Raw genomic sequence first — 20,082 nt, 5'->3', positions numbered from 1 at the left:
AAAGAAACTGTCATCCACTTCACAGTAGCATGAAGCTACAAACTTCATAGCTAGAGTTGGAAACTACAAAGTGTCAAGCTTTCATATTTTTCACGCTTTCGCAGTTCTTTGTGGTTTCAAGCTGTAGCTTTGAAGTTTGTAGGTTCGTGCTACTGACAGGTGGATGACAGTTTTTACCAGTTATACAACTTACACCTTGCGAACTTCTGGATAACTTCTGGCTTCCTTCCAAGCAAGCCAGAAAGGATAACTTCCTTTCTCGCTTGCCGCACCTGACATCATGGCAAGAGTAATCTATATCGCATTCCCAAAGAGCAATAAATCAACCTACGTTAAATTGACATTTGTCTTCAGTGTCTATAGAAATAACAGAAAAAAAAAAGAATGAAAAGAAAAACGAATAAGGAAGAAACCATCAGAGATGATTAAATAAGCAAGTAGCCCAACATGCTGTCGATGCACATTTGTAGCACTCATTTGCTATAGGCAATGTTATCTTTCACCCTTCTGTGCAGCACAATGCAATACGAAACGGCAAATTTCGACAAAAGACGTACAGCAGACTATCTGGCGATGAACGCGCCCTACAACAGGGCCCTACAACAGTCAACCCATGCGGTGGAGAAATGTGACACAATGGCAGCACTGATCTTGGCATCTAAGCTCTTATGCAAGAGCATGTACACCTCAAAGCCAGTTGGCATTTGGCAGTGAACAAGCCCCGCAACCTTCCTCCCCTATCACTGCCCTCTATTGCCTCCGACACCCACTTTTCCAAGAGTGGCGCCAGTCGTGATGCAGGTGCTGCCATGGGCCAACCGGCAAGCGCTGCGAGGACCAATCGGTGAACGCTCTCTCCTCCTCAACCGCCAGTGCTCGTGTGCTGCCCTTTCCTTCCGGCAACGTACCAAGCCCCCAGTGCCCAGCCATGCAAAAGAGCAGCCAAGAAAAGCTGTTTGCTTTTAAAGAAAGAGCACTCACTTTTCCCTCAGCGTACATGTGACCAGATGAGACTTCGATGTACAGTTTCGGACGGTGGCCGAGTGCTTCCTTAGCACAATTCCTACTTAGTTTTAAGATTCCTTCTTCATATACCTGCAAGACATTTAACGAAGGTGTGAGTATGCAAGTCATCTAGAACCTGTGTGGAACACAGGCCAGGATGACACAGAAAAGTAAGCGCAACAAAAGTACAGATGACAAATAACACGGGACAGGTGCTTCACAAAATTTCTTTTTCGTTGGAATTGCAAGATACATAATTGTGAGCATGTCCAGCACAGTAAGAACTGGGAGAAGTTCCATGCATCCAAAACTGTGAACTCTCACTCATGCATCACGACTGTTCAACTTGCATACGCATTAGCTCCCTTTTCCTTAGGTCAGCTTGTTGAATAAAAAAAATTATATTCTGGGGCTTTACGTGCCGAAACCACAACATAATTATCAGGCATGCGATAGTGGGGAACGCCGGAATAATTTTGACCACCTAGAGTTCTTCAACGTGCATGCAATGTACGCTACATGAATGTTTTTACATTTGGCCTTATCAAAATGCAGTTGCTGTGGCTGGCATTTGATCCAATGCACTTGGGCTTAGCAGCGCAATGCCAAGAAGAGGAGGAGGAGACAAAGGGGAGGAAAGACAGGGAGGTTAGCCAGTGTAAGTACCGGCTGGCTACCCTGTGCTGGGGAAAGGGGTAAAGGGAATAAAAGGAGAAAGAAGGAGACATCAATGTTGCCGGGTTCCAGACCCTTGTTATGTAATAAATGTGAAGAAAGGGGGTTAACCGAGGGGCCCGCTTTTTTTTATTGATGCCTTCAGGTAGCATGAGTGAGTGTATTGACCGGTTGCCTTCCTCCAAAAAGATCATGTTCTCGTGACGCCTGCGGCAAAAAGGACGTTCCATGTCCACCGCCAAGGCTTGTGAGTAGTGTTGCTGGCTAACACTCCCAGGGTTTTATTAGGAAACAAATTCCCAAGAAAGTGGATGGGGAAAGGGCGCCATGGTAGCTCAATTGGTAGAGCATCGCACACATAATGCAAAGGTTGCGCAATCGTTCCCCACCTGTGGCAAGTTGTGTTTTCATCCACTTGCATTTACGTGAATGTATTGTTTCTTTATTTCATTTATTAAGCACAACTAATTTCCCCTATGTTGTCCTTGTTGTCAGTGTTTGTTGGCTTCTTATGATATGACTAATAAAAAATGGGCCCCTCGGTTAACCCCTTTTCTTCAAATTTATAGGTAAGTCACATTCTAATGCACCCATCTTTTTTTAAAATCTGGAATATCACATCTGATTTGAGATATTAATTCTTGAATTCCAAAGCTCCATTGCAGCAATATCAAGACCGAGCACGTCCCGCTGCACGTCAGATGCCAACATGCCGTGAAGAAGTGCGGGGCAAAAGTTTGAATGACAGCCTGTAGCAGCAAATCCTGGCACGACACACAACGGTACACGCTCGCCAGACAAAGCTGCAGGCTTGCTTGAATTCCTGTTCAGTGGATGGTGCCATAGTTTTTGGAATTTGTCATACAGAACACTCATTAAAATCCTCTCCAAAGAGATAGTAGTAATTAACAGGCAAAATTGCAAGAGGACATAAACTTACACAGTCTGGCAAGTTTATCTTCGTCTCTGCTGCTAGGTTAATCACAAAATCGTATGGCCCTTCTGGGTCTTCAAAGGCTGCTTTACACGAGGCTGAAATGAGAGAAAGAGAAAATTGGGTGATAAGCCACTCTTGTGGCCCTTAAGAAGACTTGCTCAAATGTGTTCACAAACTCACTTACAAAAATGGCTCTTTGCTCAAGCTGTCAGCCCTAGTTACAGTGTACCATCAAAAAACCACAGGGCACCTCATCCCTACGCTACGAATTCCCTTACAGAAGTACAGAAGATGCAGAAATAATAAAAGAAAGCAAGCTTGCTGCCAATAAGGTCATCACCTAAACTTACAAGTGTGAACAGTATGTAATGCAGATAACATATAGTGCCACTTGTGCTTTTGTTTATTGGAGAAGTGGCCACGTTTTTTCACCCCATACTTGCTGTATCAAGATTTGTCTTATGCCACGGTTGTCTCAGGCCCTCCTAGACTAACAAGTCTGTTGTTATCGGACGCATTTGATGTATGCAGCACATGCAAGAGCTGTTGAATGAATGATTGTTGCGCCATCTGAAACGCACTGGTGCCCTATAAGCCGCGTTGGCTCCATCATGTTCTAAGCTCATTGGTATCAAGAATACTTCTACACCTCAACGGTTGCTATTCCTTCTAGGATGTTATTTCAAAGCAAGGTATCTAACCAAAACCAAACCAAAAACCGAAGAACGAAAAAATTCTGCTTGAACCGCAGTTAAACTGGAACGATACTTTTTTCACATCAGAATAAAACTAAGAAGAAGAAAATAGATTGGTTCAGGTTCTCTACCTTCACGGGAGCTTTTTACCTGTGTATTGCCTACATTTTTGGCTGGAACACGCTTGCTAATTTGTAAATGCACACAAGATTGCTGTTATTTCAGAAGTGCCTTTTGTCAAGCTGCTCTAGCTGCTTTTAGCCAGGAAGCCGTCCAGATGCTTCTGGGAAATAAATTGAATTGAATTGGCAGCACTATTGGGGTTGTTTTTCTTTGGGTGGCTGGCATGTTAGTAATACTCATGTGAGTGCTTGAAATTGGTATTGGTGACTGTGAAATGGTTTTCTAAATATGGGAGACCTATTTACCAAGTGTTTCCATAAATTAAGATTTTGAAAAAGTGGTATATGTTAGGTGACTGAGATCACATGGCATTGTTTGTAGTCATCCCTATTTACTCAGAGAATTTTTTGAAGTGCGATTAGTTCAGGCCTTGTTCGCAACTTAACTACTCTACTCAGAATACTATACACTAAGTACTTTCCAAAGTAACTATATCTTTTAAATAAATTGACAGCTCAGTATTTCTGCTCCTAACTTATACACTTTTCAGAGTACTCTGTACTTAAGATACTTTAGATCACTGTAAGGGGCAGTATCAGCATGCAACGAGCTTGTCACAGCAGACACACGGTGAAGTGGCCAGCCCCTCCCATTTTGCGTTTAACAACCATTCAGGCTGGCAGGCTAACAGAGTAAACAAAGAACAAAAATGAAAGAAAGCACAGCTCTCAAGCTTGACAAGCAAAAAGTAACCAAACCAGTCGCTTCTTTTTTAGAGCAGGCTTACAACACGGGTGATTCGCTTTAGAATAAGAAGGGTGACGTGTTGCAAAAGTTGATCAGTCGACATCGGCGACACTAAACCCAAGTCGCACACTGCAACGATGGACACCAAGGCCTGCGAAGCAATGTTGGTGCTGCCTTCGCCTTCAGAGTTTTTTGAATGCGTAGAAATTTCCGAGAAGAGTGTCCGAGCACAATGCAAGCTTTGACAACCAAAAACTAAGATCATATTGACAGGAAGAATGTCCTATTCTAATCTAAGCACATTAAGGTAAGCCCGAAGGCGACTTTTCATTAAGCGCTCCCATGGCTGACTGTTCAGACAAAAGTATGGCGAAAAGTACATAGTTACTGCCAAGTAGTATTTTTAAAGTAACAAAATACTTGTTGGAGTATTTAGAACTATCTCAAACATTTCTGGATTTGGTATATTTAATCCTCTACTGAAATACTTTTTCGCATGGTATATAGTAACATATATATTTTCTAAGTATCTTGTCCAAGCCTGCATTAGCTTATATTTGCAGAAGTGCTATATAAATGATGCGCAGTCAAACCTCAGTATAACAAACCTTGATTCAATAAAATTCATAATGTTAAACTACTTTCATTTCCCGATCTCAGTTGAATTCAAAACCATGTATTTCTTTATACGATTTAACGAAGTAATTGCGTGCCATGGTTTTAATTTAACGAAGCCTTCAGCTATTTCATGCACATATCTGGAGCGCGTATGGCTAGTAAACCTAGCAAGAAAATGATAAAAATGTCTGCTGAGGCAAAAGTTATTTTAAGCGTCCTTCTGCATTGTAAAGTTTGAGCTGCAAAACCACTATTAAAGAGAGCGTGCCAGGATGTGTAGCAAGGAAATGCAACTGTGCCATTTGTCACGTTGGTAAAGAACTTGCGGAGGCCACAGGGCGTGCTGCAGCTCGCAGTACTTGGATAGACACAACAGCTGACGATGCCTTTTGTGCAAGGGGATGGAAAGGGAGTGAACGTGCAATAACGTGATCAAGCATGCGCTGGGAGGGGGAGGGGTTGAAGTCCAGTCCTCGAGCAAGCTTCTATCTGCCTTCGCCTCCTCGCGCTTGTCTGTGCCCTGGCCACATGCCATATGTTAAAGGTTATCTCTCCGCGGCAAGTGCAAAGCCTGAACCGAAATCACTGGTGCCTTCCTGTGCATATAGTGTTGGCAGTCGCATAATCTCAAGTTTCCAAGACACGGTGCGAAACGCTCACTCGCGCTGTGACTGCAAGTTCGTAGCCATCCAGTCAGATCTGTTAACGTTTGTCTAAGTGCACATGACACCAATAAAACGACAATAAACCTCACTTCACGTAGTTATTTCTTTGCTATCACTGTCAATGCGCTGCCTTTAAGGCAAAACTGACTTTTCGGTTTTTTTTCCCATTTTTTTTTTGCTCCGGACAAATATCTGCATCTTTTTACACTGTTTTTAATTTGTGGGTGCTGCCTATGGGGCACTAAGTGGTGTTAGCTATGGTGTCGCGTGATGCAGCACACACAAACCTCAGACACTGCGAGCCACGTTGATGTATTGCTTTCTGTGTGATCAGCCCCGCATGTGCTGGCACTCATAACAGGGCTGTTAGGCCCGACCTTCTTCCAAAGCCTCAAGTAACGAAATTTGTGATTTGAAATTTTTCGCTGGAAGCACAACTGCGTTATATCGAGGTTCGACCATATCGCTTTTAAAGTGTGCTTAAGCAATGCGATTTTCTTGCAACTACTTGTGAGCCAAGCACAATTTTGGAAAATTTCAAACATTTGCTTTAGGGCATAAGTGTGATTGTAAAAGTTGAATAGCATGCCTAATGACACCCAATGAAGCTTATCTTTTACACTGTTCTTTTTTCCAGTGTCTGAAGAAAGCCCGTGAAATATTAAAGTATGTTGTCCCTGCACGCTTTGGTGCATCTGGTATGGAAGTACACTCAAATGCACATACAGTCAACTTCCGTTAATTCGGCCCTTGCGGGACCACAAATTTTGGTTGAATTATCTAAGAGATCGAAGTAACAAGTGGTGGCAAAATGAACCCATTCAAGAGATCTTGAACTCTTCAAGATCTTCAAGATATTCTTCAAGATATTCTTCAAGAGATATTGAAGAATTTTTTTCACTGTAGTGTTTGTTTTACAAAATAAATTTACGCTGTTCCTCTGTAATTATTTTTTAAGTTATGCAAACAAACAAACCAATTCAAACCAGTTTGAACTTGTTTTTTCGTTCTGATGTTGAAATGAACCATATTGCTGAACCAGAATGAAAAAAGTTCTGGTTTGACACTCTGCTTCTAAGTTTCTATTATTGTCATGTGGCATGCTCCTGAACTGTTGTGACTGCCAATTCAAGGACACATGACGATGCTGCGTAAATGGGAGCCGATTGTAGGCCACATCTTTCGAGCGGATGAACTAGGCCATTAGTATAATCAGCATTGCTGAGTTGCGGTTCTGCTAAGTGCGCAAGAGTTTGTGCCGCTTGTGCTCATTTCCCAACTCTCCTCAGCTGTGTGCCTGTCTATGCAACTTGCCACTAAGCTAACTAACCATGCCACTAACTATGAGCTAAGAGTTAGCTGCTAGGCTAAGAGATAGTGAGCACAATTTATTTTTTAATTGCTTGCCTTCAATACACCAGTTGTGCTAGTGCAATTACAGCAGTCGTGTAAGCAAACAAGTTTTATTTCGTAGTTTATGTAACAGGTTTACGTAACTAACCAAATTTTGAATACATTTATACCATATATCTGTGAGATGTCCTTAAACATGACATAAACATAAACTTTACGAAAGTTCAAATTTTATTTTACCGCTCTTAGAAAACCTTGAAGCCAAGGATGTCCTCCAATATGCTGCAACTTTGTGTTTGTTTTTCAGCAATATTAGTTGCAGTGTGTGTTCCTTGCAAGACATTTTCTGGAACAGAAGTCTGCAACATTAATTGTAAGCACACACCACAGCAAAGAACGATTATGTCGAACATAGGTGAAAAACAATTAGGTTTGGACAAAGTCTAAACATGTAATTGAAGAGAATTGTGTGTTTAAAAAGGCACTGCAAATAATTGGAAGAAAAATGTTGCTTGCACGTTACAGATTGGCCTTTGTGTCATGTGGGATGGATGGGTGGGGTGTCATACCAGAGTTTGTAAGAGCTGTCGCGGAAAACATGCAGGAGCTTTCAAGGACTTTAAAGGCCCTGACAAAGCGTGTTCAAGGGTTAAAGACAACAATAATAAAAAAAGAACTGCAAAAAAAAAAGACGGAACTTTTTTCACATGCTAACATTACTGATACCATATAAAGCAAGCCCAAGTGAAAATTGTGTCGCATAGGAAAGGATCATTAAAAAAAAGGTTTTTGCGCTCTAATGAAGGTGGGCTAAAAACTGCACACAGGTAAGTTTCACTGTATGTTCTGTATTTTCTCAGTTACGTGTTTCAACGCAACACACTACAAAATTGTTCTTGCTCAAAGAAACTGAGCTCTCTGAATCACCACGCTTTTTTTAAACATGACTCGAAGGATTCACTTGTCCCACAGAGGATGACATTTTCAAGCAGACAGCTGGCTACACCTAAAAAAAAGTCTGTATGCACAACTTCACCTTATAATAGGCTCCTTGGGTCATCTTGTGTTTACAATACACACAGAGCAACAAAGGAGCTCAAATTGTCTTGAGGGTGTCAGCAAAAAATACACTGGGGATGTTTGGCTTTTTGTCCATTCTTTTTTACAAGTACAAGTGCTTGACAAGCTCAGCTCATCTTCTGTGCAGAAAGCATTAAAGCACCGCCACGCCTGACAGACTGAAAACGAAACACTGTCTTAAACAATTAGAAACATTGTTTTTACTGCGCACAGAATGAAAAAGTGCTCAATAAGCCTTTTTCGCAACCTATCACCAGCCAGCATAAACAAGATGGCTCCTCGCCACAAAGATGCTAATCTGATTGGCTTGGCTCAACTCTTGGTTTGCATAAACACTGCAGTCAGATACAGAAATTAAATCCTTTCCTAAGCTTGGCTGAAAGCAAAATTCTAGAATTTCTAAGCATTCCGTGAAACGTTACGGCTTCTAAAGCCTTGAACACACAGCAGTTTCACCTTTTCAAGAGCTTCATGCATCATTTCAAACCCTGATGCACATGCCATGCCCCCTTTAACCATACCTGACCCTTTAGGATGAACTCTCACACTAATTCTCTGGCGAGCTGGAAGTACAAGAACTTTTGTTTAGTTCTGTGGATTCACTGTACTTCAGGCTGTGCTACTGATGAGGCAGATTTGAATTAAACGCGATTTAATGTCGCTGAGCCACTGTGGTGGTGGTGATAAGACAAATTTCCGAGGTTAAAAATCGAAACAATTCAATTCTGGAGTTTCATGTGCCAAAACCATCATACGATTATCAAGCATGGTGCAGTGGGGTACTCCGGATGAATTCTGATCACATGGGGTTCTTGCACAGTCCACGAGCATTTTTGTGTACCACCCCCATCAACCCCATCTAAGTGCAGCCTCTGAGACCAGCATCTCAGAGCTCAGGAGCACCATGCCCCAGTCACTGGGCTCCCCCGCAGCAGGGAAATTTCCGAAGCCTGTTCATTCTCACAGTAAAGATGGTTTGCAGTACAGAATAATGCTCATCAGAGGCAATTATCAGAGACAGTTTAAGAAGGTTCAAGCACATTTCAGTAATGCCAAACTAAACACTCATTGTACAGCCTTCGTCAAAACTAAATTGACTACTCTGCATTCGAATGTGTGCTGCCATTCCTGTGGTGCTTCTGACACACCAAAACTCATGATGGCAAGTACAAGAGCACTTTTCATTCCCCAAGGTGTTAGAACTTTTGGCCTGCAAAAGGACTCCTTTGAAGAGCTCCTCAGCAGGCCCCGTTGGATATTTTGGTTAAGCACACTTCAAAGTCTGAACATCACGGCTGCTGCGACCATCGACGGGAGCACAAGACACGAGGCAAACAGGTTCAGAAGGAGCTTCCTGTGACATAGCCGAATCTACTAACTGTCGTATGGCTGAAGAAGTGCAATGTGGATCTTTCAAAGAGGCGGGTAAGGCACAGTCCCGGGAACAAATTACTACAAGAATTCTTCAAATTGGTTCATAATCAGACGAGATAGGAGAAAGTTAAATGTTGGGCTGCTAAGCTGCCAGGAGGCGAGCTGAAACGATTTTGACGATTTTGTACAAATGTACTGAGTGGTTAGAGTAGGTCCTTCTGATCATTCATTGACGGATTTAAGTGCTCCATATAAAGTGTGCAATTTATTACAAGGTTTTAAAAATGTACATCGCTGCCGATCGCAGCACATTGCTCAGCAGAATTTTCAGCAGCCCCTACTCATATGACGTAAATGACCCCATTGACGTCACTAGGCGAGCTATCTGATTGGCTGCCCAGGGCGCGTCATCGATAATTTTTCCACCTTTATGGTGAACAAATTATGTTCGTAATAGTTAGAATGTTAGTTAATTTGTTTCTATAAAAGGAAAGTAACAGAAAGAGAATGCACAAGAACAATTTCTCACTACACTTAAGCCCTTCTGGCACGCAGCAAGCGTCGTCTGCTTGTGTTACAATGTGCTCCGTCTTGACGAGAGCTTTGCGGTCAGTGTCGGTCTGTCTTTTCATGAGCACCATGAATCGACTTTGGTGCATTGTGGGCTGCAAGCGTAGTGACTGGCAATATGTCAAGCTGCAACATCGTGTCCCTCTGCAAGGCAGCAGACTAGCGGAGTGGCTGCAGTGCATCTGACTGTCGCTATACGACCGGCACCAGAATTTGTGCGTTTGCGACAGTTCGTTTACACCGGAGGATTACTACCACAATAGCGTTTCCAAGTCTGGTATTCGGGTAAACGCAAGTGAGGGGACAGGGCCTTGCCACTTGACCTTGCCGTTTCACTTGATGAGCAGAAGCGCAAACGTGAATGATCTGCACGGTGCAGCCACCTGGTGGCACAGAGCTCAACCAAACACAGTAGCAGTAACCAGAAGTAGACGACACGACGTGCCATCATGACGCAGAGCCAATGAAGGCGGAGCTTAGCCCCAATAATTCGGCGAACGATTTGAGGAGAAAATGCATGGCTACGGACGAGGGTAACTTGTAATCGTCCGTAGCTCTTTTAATAGGAGATGCTTCACAGAAGTTGTGGTGCGAATGATTAACTTTAGATGTACCCTATCCGTCAGCAAAATTTGTCCAAACCGTTTCAGGGGCCCTTTAACATAGACATGCTACCCTTTTACATCAAACTGTCTACAAGCTACATTTGCTCTGTACCTTCTCCCAGAGTGTAGCTGAAGGGCTGTGTCACGTTTACGTCAAAAGCCCCACCTCTCTTTCTCTTCTCTTCCTCTTGTTGCATGGTGCACTTCCAATGGCAGTATTGCACATTCTAAATTGGACAATTTACCAAAGTCACACGCTATGGTCGGCGATGTTGCAAGCACTGCATCTTACATAGACACATCTGTGCCTGTGGCATTGACTCTTTGGCTGAAGCAGGAACCCCAGTTAGAGGAAGGGCATGCAGGCTTTCATTTAAAATTTCAGCTGTTTTTGTACTGTGCAACGATTTGGTAATCTGCAGACACGATTGCCACCGTGCGATTTATGTGCTGCATTTGTCTGTTTGCAATGCCCATACCTAGAGAAGGACCCTTTAAACAGCCTGCAGTTAGCATGGCAGTCACAGCCAACGTAGCCTATTTAAGTTTGACAAAGACTGTACACACTATCTTGTGACAAAGTGGGAAAAGGGTGATGTGGATTCCTCCGAGTGTCGTACTCATGTAACATAAATGGCTCTAATTAAAAGATGTACCGTGACACAGAAGATAATTAGGCCACATTAAAGAATGCTCACCTGGGTTGATGAGATTCGCGCTCTTGAACTCCACAGTCGGATTTTCATATAATTCCTGCATGCAATACAATTTTGGCATTAGCAAAGACTTCAGCGTTACAGCGCTGAGACCTCCAACGCCATACACTTTGCAAACATGTGACGTGACTATGAACATTACCTTCGAGCAGGTGTAGACACCAAGAAAGGCTGCAAGGCTTGTGCACGCGTGGTAATTACACTTGCATGTCTCTTTAAAAAGCACAAACATGCACCGTGCATGAAGTGTAATCAAGCGGTGCAGTTTTGCAGTCTATGACTACATTTAGGCTATGAGAGACATCACAATAGAGAGGCCTGCACAATTTCTGATCACTTCGTGGTTTAGACAGAGCTGTCAGACTCTTTATAGCACTAAAAAATGTGTTGGCGTTGACAGCATGCATCATACTCAAGCTTAAACAGTGCCAGTTACAACTGCAGTACCTTAGTGCAGCCGTTGCTGTTACTGCAGTCCGAAAGTAGTTATGTGGTGTCGCACTATGCTCATCATCATGTTATTCTCTCTCTGTTGTTGCCTTAGTGCCATCATTCTCACCAATGCACTGATTCTACTACAGCCTCAGTGACTGATGGCAAGGAGAAGTGCTGTGCCACATGATCGTAAGATCATGCCGGTACAGAAGCTCAGTGCAACAATGGTCGGAGCATGGCAGTGGCAGCATTTGATTGCCGATGTGTTGAGGGAAGAAGGCTGCCCAAGAGCACACTGAGGTGCTGGGATGTGGGGACAGTTGCCTGAATACTATGTGCACTTAACCAAGGACAATAATTTCCACAAGACAGTTCTGCAAGTCAGCATGAAGCAGACTTGAACAGATTTATTAAGGTGAAAGCCTTACATCTCTCATCAGTCAGTCGACCCACAAAGTTCTTGCAAAGACGCATCAATGACATGAAAGGTACAAAAAGGCTATGAACCCTCGATTTTCAGTGGGAGTCGAACCCATGATCTTTGGTGTTAATGAAGGCGAAGTCAATTCAGGCACAGCTAATTAATATACATGGAGTTAAGGCGCATGACCTTTGGTGGGAGTCGAACCCACGAACATAGATGGGAGTCGAATCCTCGGCCTTTGGTGGTTGGCAACAGCTTCGAACTCGTGATGCCAAAGGTATTGTCGAAACTTTGTTACGTCAAATATGATTGCAAAAGCCTCTTTGTCTAGGTGACTAATTGCGCTCAGCTGGCTCGGGACGTCACAATGTAAATGCCATTGGCCGTTCAGCACCACAGTCTTCACGATAAGCCAGAACAGCGCCAAAGCCACACAGTGACCCATTGCAAATTAGCCCCAGAGCTTTCTTGGGATTATTATGTGCTAGCGTGGCTGCAGAGACCAGTAGCTCTTTGCTTTGTAGGAATGCATATTCGTGGCCGGCATGCCACTCCCAAGGCACCTTGGCTCCAAACAGGTCATTCAAGGGATGCAACACGCTGGATAGTCCTGGCAGAAACTTGCGGTAGAAGCTGACTAGACCCAGATAACTTTACAGCGACTGGACATCTCTGGGCCTATGGGGGCTTTCAGCGCGGTGTCTGTCTTCTCAGGGTTCGGTTGAAACCCAACAGAGGTAACAATGTGGTCCACGTACTCAACCTCTGGTGCCAGGAAGGCGCACTTATCAAGCTTCAATTTAAGCCTAGCTTGCTTCAGTGGGCTTAGAACTTCAGGCCAGGTTCACTAGATGATCTTGGACATCACGCCCAGTCATGAAAACATTGGCTACATACAAAACAACATTGCTCGAGTCTCTGTAGCAGTTTCTTCATTTGCTGCTGGAAGACTGACGGTGCTGTCGTCACATCAAAAGGCAAACGAGTGTAATGATAGAATCCTCTTGGCGCGTTGATAGTCAAAGAAGCTTCATACCAGGCACGACAAAAGCTTTTGGAAAAGATTGACTAGGAGGTGCTTCTTAGTGCCAGACACATTCCACACCTTTCACAAAAGATTTTGCAAGGACCTCCAATTAATTTATTTTTAGCGCCTCTTTATGCAATGCACTGCTGCCTTGATGAGATTAGCTAAACTAAACCTGCTCGTTTGTATCTGGAACCATGGCCATACGTAATAGCCCTTTCCAGCAGAGCACCTACAAGTGTACAGCGCTGAACGATTGAAACCCAATAAATGGAGCACATGGCTGCCGGCACTGGGGACACCACCAAGCTGGTGCATTGTGGCATAGGATCAACGCGAGAGCCTTTGTGATGAATGGCGACTGCATTTGGTCAAACAGCGATTCCTAGCACTCATCCGTGGCACAAAAAGTACCGGCAGCCATGCACTCAAGTATCACGTTTAAATAGCTGAGCACTGCATATGCAAAAGTAACACCTTAAAAATTCCAAGCACTAAAAAAGTATGAGGTTCTTCATGCCAAAGCCACAATCTGATTATGAGATATGCTATAATGGGCAACTTCAAATTAATTTCACCATCTGGCATTTATGAACATGCACCTAAATGGTAAGTACACAGGCTTTCTTTGTATTTCACCCCCACCGAAATGCAGCTGCGGCGTCCGGGATCGAATCCGCGACATTGGGCTCGGCAGTGTTTCATTAGAGCCAGTGGGTTACAGCAGAAGGCAATTTAAAGCACTAATAAATATATTGTTTAAGATATTGCCAACATCTAAAGTTAATTCTTATTAGACGTATGCTGAGTAATTGATTATTGATTGAAATTGTTTACAAATAGTGCTCGAAGATAAACACATGAAACGTTGCCGACAGTACCAGTGTCTAACCATGTAGAGAGTTCTCTTTCCCTGTTTTTAATGGGAACAATTCATATGAGGCAAACTGCTCATGCGTCTGCTTATTTTTTGCCTACAATGCAGATGATGAAGCCAATTTTGCCCTCATGCCTAAAATAGTCTTTAGTGTTCAGGCATAAAGAGTCTATTTGTGGACACAATGGAACTTTCTACAGAACTACAAATTTTCAGTTTGTTCTGGCATAGTTTGTTTTGAATGATGCTGAAGGGGCAAGAAATTAGGAAGAAAAGTGAAATTCTAGGGTTTTAAGTGCCAAAACCTACAAACTGATTATGAGGCATGCCATGATGGGGGACTCTGGATTAATTTCGACCATGTGGGGTTCTTTACCATGCATCCAATGTTTCCTGTGCCAAAACTACAATCTAATTATGAGGCATGCCACAAGTGCGGCAGGGTATAAACCTGGGCGGCAGGGCGTGAACCTGCTACCTTGTGTTCAGCAGCGTTATGCCGTAGCCACTTAGCTACCCTTAGTGGGTTAGAAAAATGAGGGAGAACTAAATTTTTTGCAGAACAGAATTAATTTGCATCTGAAAGGGTTCCCCAGCAGGCAGCAGCAGGGCCCATGCACTGCGGGCTTTATGTAATGAACGAAAAGGACAGGCAATGTGCTATCGTTGATAACCTTTGGGATCCTTTGAGGCCACAGGTGCTTTGCCCCATGACAGAAGCAATCACTGATACATTGGATACATAAAGGTGAGCGGGACATTTTAAGAAATCTTTCACGTTGAAATTTCACTGCAGAAATTTGACTGAAAGGGCAACCACATGCCACTAGTGCTCTTCTTTTCTTCATTTAAAGGGCCTGTAAGGGGCCAGTAAGGTATGTTCAATAAATAAATAAATAAATAAATAAATAAATAAATAAATAAATAAATAAATAAATAAATAAATAAATAAATAAAAAAAGTAAAGTATTCTTTGTTTAAGACCCCACAAAAGCTCAGTGATACAACGCTTAATTGATTTAAGGATAAGACTTAACATGACAAAGCAAGACACGGGCTGCAACAGAAACTGTATTGCAGGGCTATGAATTAATTTTTACCATACAAGGCTTTCTAATGTGCATCCAAAGCTTGGTACACAAGCCTTTATGCGTTTTATCCCCATCAGAATGTGGCCGCAATGGCTGGAAAATGTACTCGCGACCTTCTGCCACCGAAACCCTGCAGTGGGCAGTAGCAATTTGGCTTTGAAGCTTTTGTGACAGCTAGCACAACCCATCAAAAGAAAGAAAAAGTGCCATGTTTTAGGCAATGCCCGTCAAATCTGCATTCCCCTAGCTGTCATCAGCAAAGACTTCCACTGATCTTGCCCCTTCACCGGGTGCACCTCCAATATGTTCCCAGCACCTTAAAGGGGCCCTAACCACATTTCATCAAAGTGGAGAAAGGCACTTGAAGTGAAAATAGGCTATTTCAGAAATACTTTGCCACAAAAAGTACTTCAATGCGTTCAGCAGAAGCCGAGTTATTGGCAATCAAACATGGACTCCGCTGTGCTCCCATTCCTTCTTCAATGCCTTGCACTGCAAAGATACAGCGCAATGGTGCGTGCCCACAATGCTCCGTTATTTAAATGTCACGGTGGCGCGCAGCTTAAATTTCATCTTGGATGTTAACGTAGATGCCATGACTTCTGCCTTTGATGCCTACAATGGCCTAAACATGAGCCAAACACGCTTGTATTCAGTGAGCTGCAGTGCGCTTAGCCAGTGGAGTCGTGGCGACATGCCGTGGCGGCTGCGGTATCCATGCCATGCAGCTGACCGCAGCTCAATGTCAGCTATTGGGCAACAGCACCCATCTAAGGGAATGACAAAATAGTGTGTCTGATGACGAAATAGTGCGTCTAGAAGTGAGTAAGGACAGGGCCATCTGTTGAAAAGAGCGTTTGATAGAAAGGTGACTTTGCAATCCGCTTGCAAGCTACACATACCGTGTACGACAGCAACTCGGCTTAGATGTTCACAGCAGTGCATGCTACCTGCGGGCTATGTTATTTCACCAAGCCCGAGGGGTGGTTCAGGGCCCCTTTTACACACTACAACTCTGGAAGCAGTGGCTTTTTATTTTTTCTGTCCCAAATAAATTACAGGCATTACATTTTTACTGGAAGTAAATAACGGAGCTATGACAATTGAGGGCCAGTCAGATGAGGACAGCTGCAAAGCATGAAAATATGTAAGGCGCAGCAACAGCACTTGAGTGCAAGTACAGGTACCTATGACAAGAAAATTGACGAAAACAAAATGCGTACAACATAAATAGAAAAGAGTATTTCAGTATCGTGTAGTTCCCCCCTTACTGCTTCCCCTAAATTGCGGATCAACTGTACACTGCACATATACAGTCAGTGGCATGTGCTATCAGGAACAGCAGGACAAATATGCTATACTAAGATATTAGGAAAAAAAGAAAAAAAAAAAGCTTGGTTCATCGGTTTCAGGTGCTCGTGGTAGACTACAAAGCCCTCTGCAAGCAGGGCACCAAGGAGCCTTTTTATCTAAGGTAGCAGAGGCTGGATTGCAACATCACGGCAAGAACAAATTACAAAAGCAGGCTTACCTTGTGAGCACTGTTTAGCCATGCCATTTGGGGAGGAACCTTGTCCACAGCTCTGATCTGAGAGGATTTGACACAAAAGGGAAAGTGAAAGACGGTTCGATTGATTTGCCAATTGATTGAACCTAACATCCCAAAGCTACACATGGGCGATAAAAGACCTCGCAGCAGGAGGCTGCCAATTAACTTTGGCAACATCAGTTTCTTCAGCATGCATCCACAGCACAGCACATGAGCGTTCTTGCATCCTGCGCCCATAAGGACAGGAATACAGCAGCTGAGAATGGAACCTGCAACCTGAGGCTTAGCAGTGAAACCGCAGGCCGCTGCTAAGCCTGTCATTGGACTGCCGTGGTTGTCACAGAAGTATGAGAGCTTCTTCGTTAGGGTTACGCAATGAGTTGTTTAATACACTACAGACAGCAAAGAACATTGGATTTGTGCATATAGTAATGCATTTGAATGTCTGCCTGTGGATGCAAGTCAACTTGCTGGTGTGAAAAATCTTTGGTGTGCGTGCAAGGAGAGTGGGCACAGCTTTCTTTCAAGGCATTTTTATTAAAAACAAACGAAGAATTATTTGCATTGAAATCGCCATTTACCTGCACTCACCTGTGGCTAATTTCTGGACTACATTGTTGCCATGCCATAGCCGAATGCTGGAATGTTGCTGCCAAGTTTTCAAACAAAATTATTTATGGGGTTTAATACTCTCAAACTGCACAGGGGTTTTATGAGGGAAGCCTTAGTAGAAGGCTCCAAATTAATTTTGACCCCCTGGGATTCTTTCAACCCTTAACTGTCAATGACAAGATAACTTGCTGTGAATTTTTGGCAATTTTCGCATATGTGTATGTGTTGTTTCTAGCAAATTTTACAACAAAATAATACACAGTGATGTTTGCCAATTTTTGTGTGTTTCTAAATATTTTTGGGGAATTTGTCACAGCAGTTACGAGTTTAATGTGCACTCAAAGCATGGTGCATGAGGAGTGTTTCTACATTTTAAAATTTTTTCCCCTTTGAAATGTGGCCACTGCAGCAGGGAATCAAACGCGCAACCTTGTGCTCGGCAGCAGCAACATGTTGTAACCACTGAATGCTTCAGACATGCATTAACAAGTGTATTTGCACAAGGGTTCTGCGCTGCGCAAGCTGGTTTATGCTCAACATGGCAAAAAAGCAAAGATGACGAGACAGGTGAAACAAACAGCGCATTTTCTTGCCAGTTTCGCCCAGCCTGTCTGCACTTTGCACTCATGCAGCGCTTCCATGTTTCAACATTTATTTCGATGTATTTCCACGTTACCCAATGACAAACAATTATAACCGAGTGCTTATGCTCTCATGTTTGTTTTCCCTTTTGGTTTTGCACTAACTTGACATAGCAAAGTGTCTAAAAAATTATTTCTTTTTATTAAAGCCCATGTTACCATCATGGTACTACTTCGTTTCTTCATAGAAAATGGTGAGAGACTACCACATCATTTGCCTTGATAGTTCTGTATCTGATGTAAGGTACAATATTAACATGTAGTTAAGAGTTCGACGAAAGTTCGTCTGGTCAGGTAACATGATTGAAGAAATTGCGGTCACTGACCAAGTCAAGGTGAAAATAACACAGACGTTTCGGGACCCGTATGGGTTCCCTGATCACACTGCGTGATCAAGGAACCCGTACGGGTCCGAAATGTCTGTGTGTTATTTTTACCTTGACTTGGTCAGTGACTGTGTGATGAAGGAACCCGTACAGGTCCCGAAACGTCTGTGTTATCTTCACCTTGACTTGGTCAGTGACCGCAATTTCTTTAATCACAATATTAACATGTATTTCCTACTTAGAGATAGTTGCCAGTTACATCACATTTACTATGCTATTGCTGCCCTGATGAAGAAAAGTGCACTTGTCGAAACATTGGCTTTAATGACATTCCTTGTTTTACAACTTAATCAATTCAAGCCTAAATCTTCCAGTGACTTTCTCTTGTTTAGATTTAGTATGTTTAGAATCAATATCTATGTTTTGTACACTTAAGTTATAGTATGTGAACGCTTTTCCATACCTTTGAAGCAACATCACTCTTGAGCAAATAGTCGACAAGGTGTCGTCCTACAAAGCCAGTCCCTGCATAGGAGGGACACAGGTAGCACTTGTGTAGTCAGTTTATTTATGCACTGCTGGAACTGTTAATGTGAAAACATCTCAGAATCATCGGATAAACAGCAGCGATTAAGCACTGATAAAGCACCGACAAGAAATGACAGTACGAGAAATGCAAAACTACAATAAATCCTTTTAATTGTTTTCTCCATTTTATATTTAAGGGGGAAGCCACACTCAACAACGACATGGGTAGGTGCACCTGCCTGTCAAGATCTCAACCGCATAGTGAAAGGAACGGGGGATAAAAAATAAGAGGAAAGGAAAGAGGCAGGATAATGATGGCACTTGAAAGGCGACCTTCAAAGCTGCTTCTGCCGTCTTCAACTGTGCTTTTCACAAGGCAAACTACGTCCTTTATTAAACTCTACGAAATGCCACAGTGCGGTCGACCGTAGAGTGCAATTATATTAGCTCGTTCATCTTCATGAAATCGTATAGAGAGAAATGGTGCATCAGTGTGAGAGTTTGTTTTTAAATTTATACTGTCTTCGCACAGCTATGCAGATCGAAATTAATGGTGACAGTGCGCTTCCGTTCGCGGAACACCCTTGCAAATAATATTTTCTCGTATGGAAGAGATAGTTAAAGACAGATATTCAGACTGGGTGTTGACGGCTTCGATAAATCGGAAGAAAAGTGTGCACCAACGAAGCTATTGCGACAGGGAGACATGCCGAAGGTGCTGTCATCGGTGTGTCATCGCCTGGCAGCGGAAATGACACACCACTCAAAGAACGCGCTCTTTGCAGGTGAACGAACAATGCCTATTTATGGGCGTTTCCTTTTCGCGGTCAAGCTAGTACCCACCTCCCAGTATGAGGAATCGGTGCTTTTGGTTGCTGTCGCCCATGTCCGTGGCGCGTGGCCTTGACACCGGCAAGAGTTGATACCGGTCGACGGTCAGGCAGCTTCCGAGCGATGTGCTGTGGTGCAGCACCGCAGGACCGGGAACACGTGGGCGACGACGACCGGAACAGGAGGCGGAGGTCGGCGAATGTAGCGGCGAGATCGCGAAAATAGCTGAATGAATCAGCGCCAGATGACGCCAGCTTCATTAAAAATTCACTATCATCAACACCAAGCCATTTGCTGCATTTAGTGTTGACTTATATAACTCAGGTAAGCACCGTATATTGCGTGTGTGTAAATATTTTTTTTCACTTTGATAGTGCAGTGTGCCAATCTAAGAAAAGAGTGACGCGGTTATGGGGCACAGAAATATTGTTGATTCCGTCATATCCCGCCAGGTAACGCTTCGAGCACGGCGCGCGAAATTTGAGCGTGTTCTTACCACGCTGCGTTGTTGCGTGTTTTCTTGGACATGGGTATCAGCGATACGACGCACATGTTTCGCCTAGTTGGTAAAATATGCG

General features: G+C 43.3%; 1 protein-coding gene across 1 annotated transcript in view; it reads right to left on the bottom strand.

Annotated features, from left to right (window-relative positions):
- Positions 1–19,733, bottom strand: part of LOC135915391 (uncharacterized) — a 50,166-nt gene extending 30,433 nt beyond the window's left edge. Inside the window, exons 1-6 of the mRNA XM_065448427.2 lie at positions 19,517–19,733; positions 18,609–18,670; positions 16,549–16,605; positions 11,146–11,200; positions 2,621–2,712; positions 982–1,095 (exon numbers count right to left, since the gene is read on the bottom strand). Of these exons, the coding sequence (XP_065304499.2) occupies positions 982–1,095; positions 2,621–2,712; positions 11,146–11,200; positions 16,549–16,605; positions 18,609–18,670; positions 19,517–19,559 (423 nt within the window). The 5' untranslated portion in view covers positions 19,560–19,733. The remainder of the gene's footprint in view (positions 1–981; positions 1,096–2,620; positions 2,713–11,145; positions 11,201–16,548; positions 16,606–18,608; positions 18,671–19,516) is intronic.
- Between the last annotated feature and the right edge of the window lie 349 nt (positions 19,734–20,082).

This window comes from Dermacentor albipictus, chromosome 4, assembly GCF_038994185.2.
Source record: "Dermacentor albipictus isolate Rhodes 1998 colony chromosome 4, USDA_Dalb.pri_finalv2, whole genome shotgun sequence".
NCBI classification, from domain to species: domain Eukaryota; kingdom Metazoa; phylum Arthropoda; class Arachnida; order Ixodida; family Ixodidae; genus Dermacentor; species Dermacentor albipictus.
This window is presented reverse-complemented; position numbering and strand designations above follow the sequence as displayed.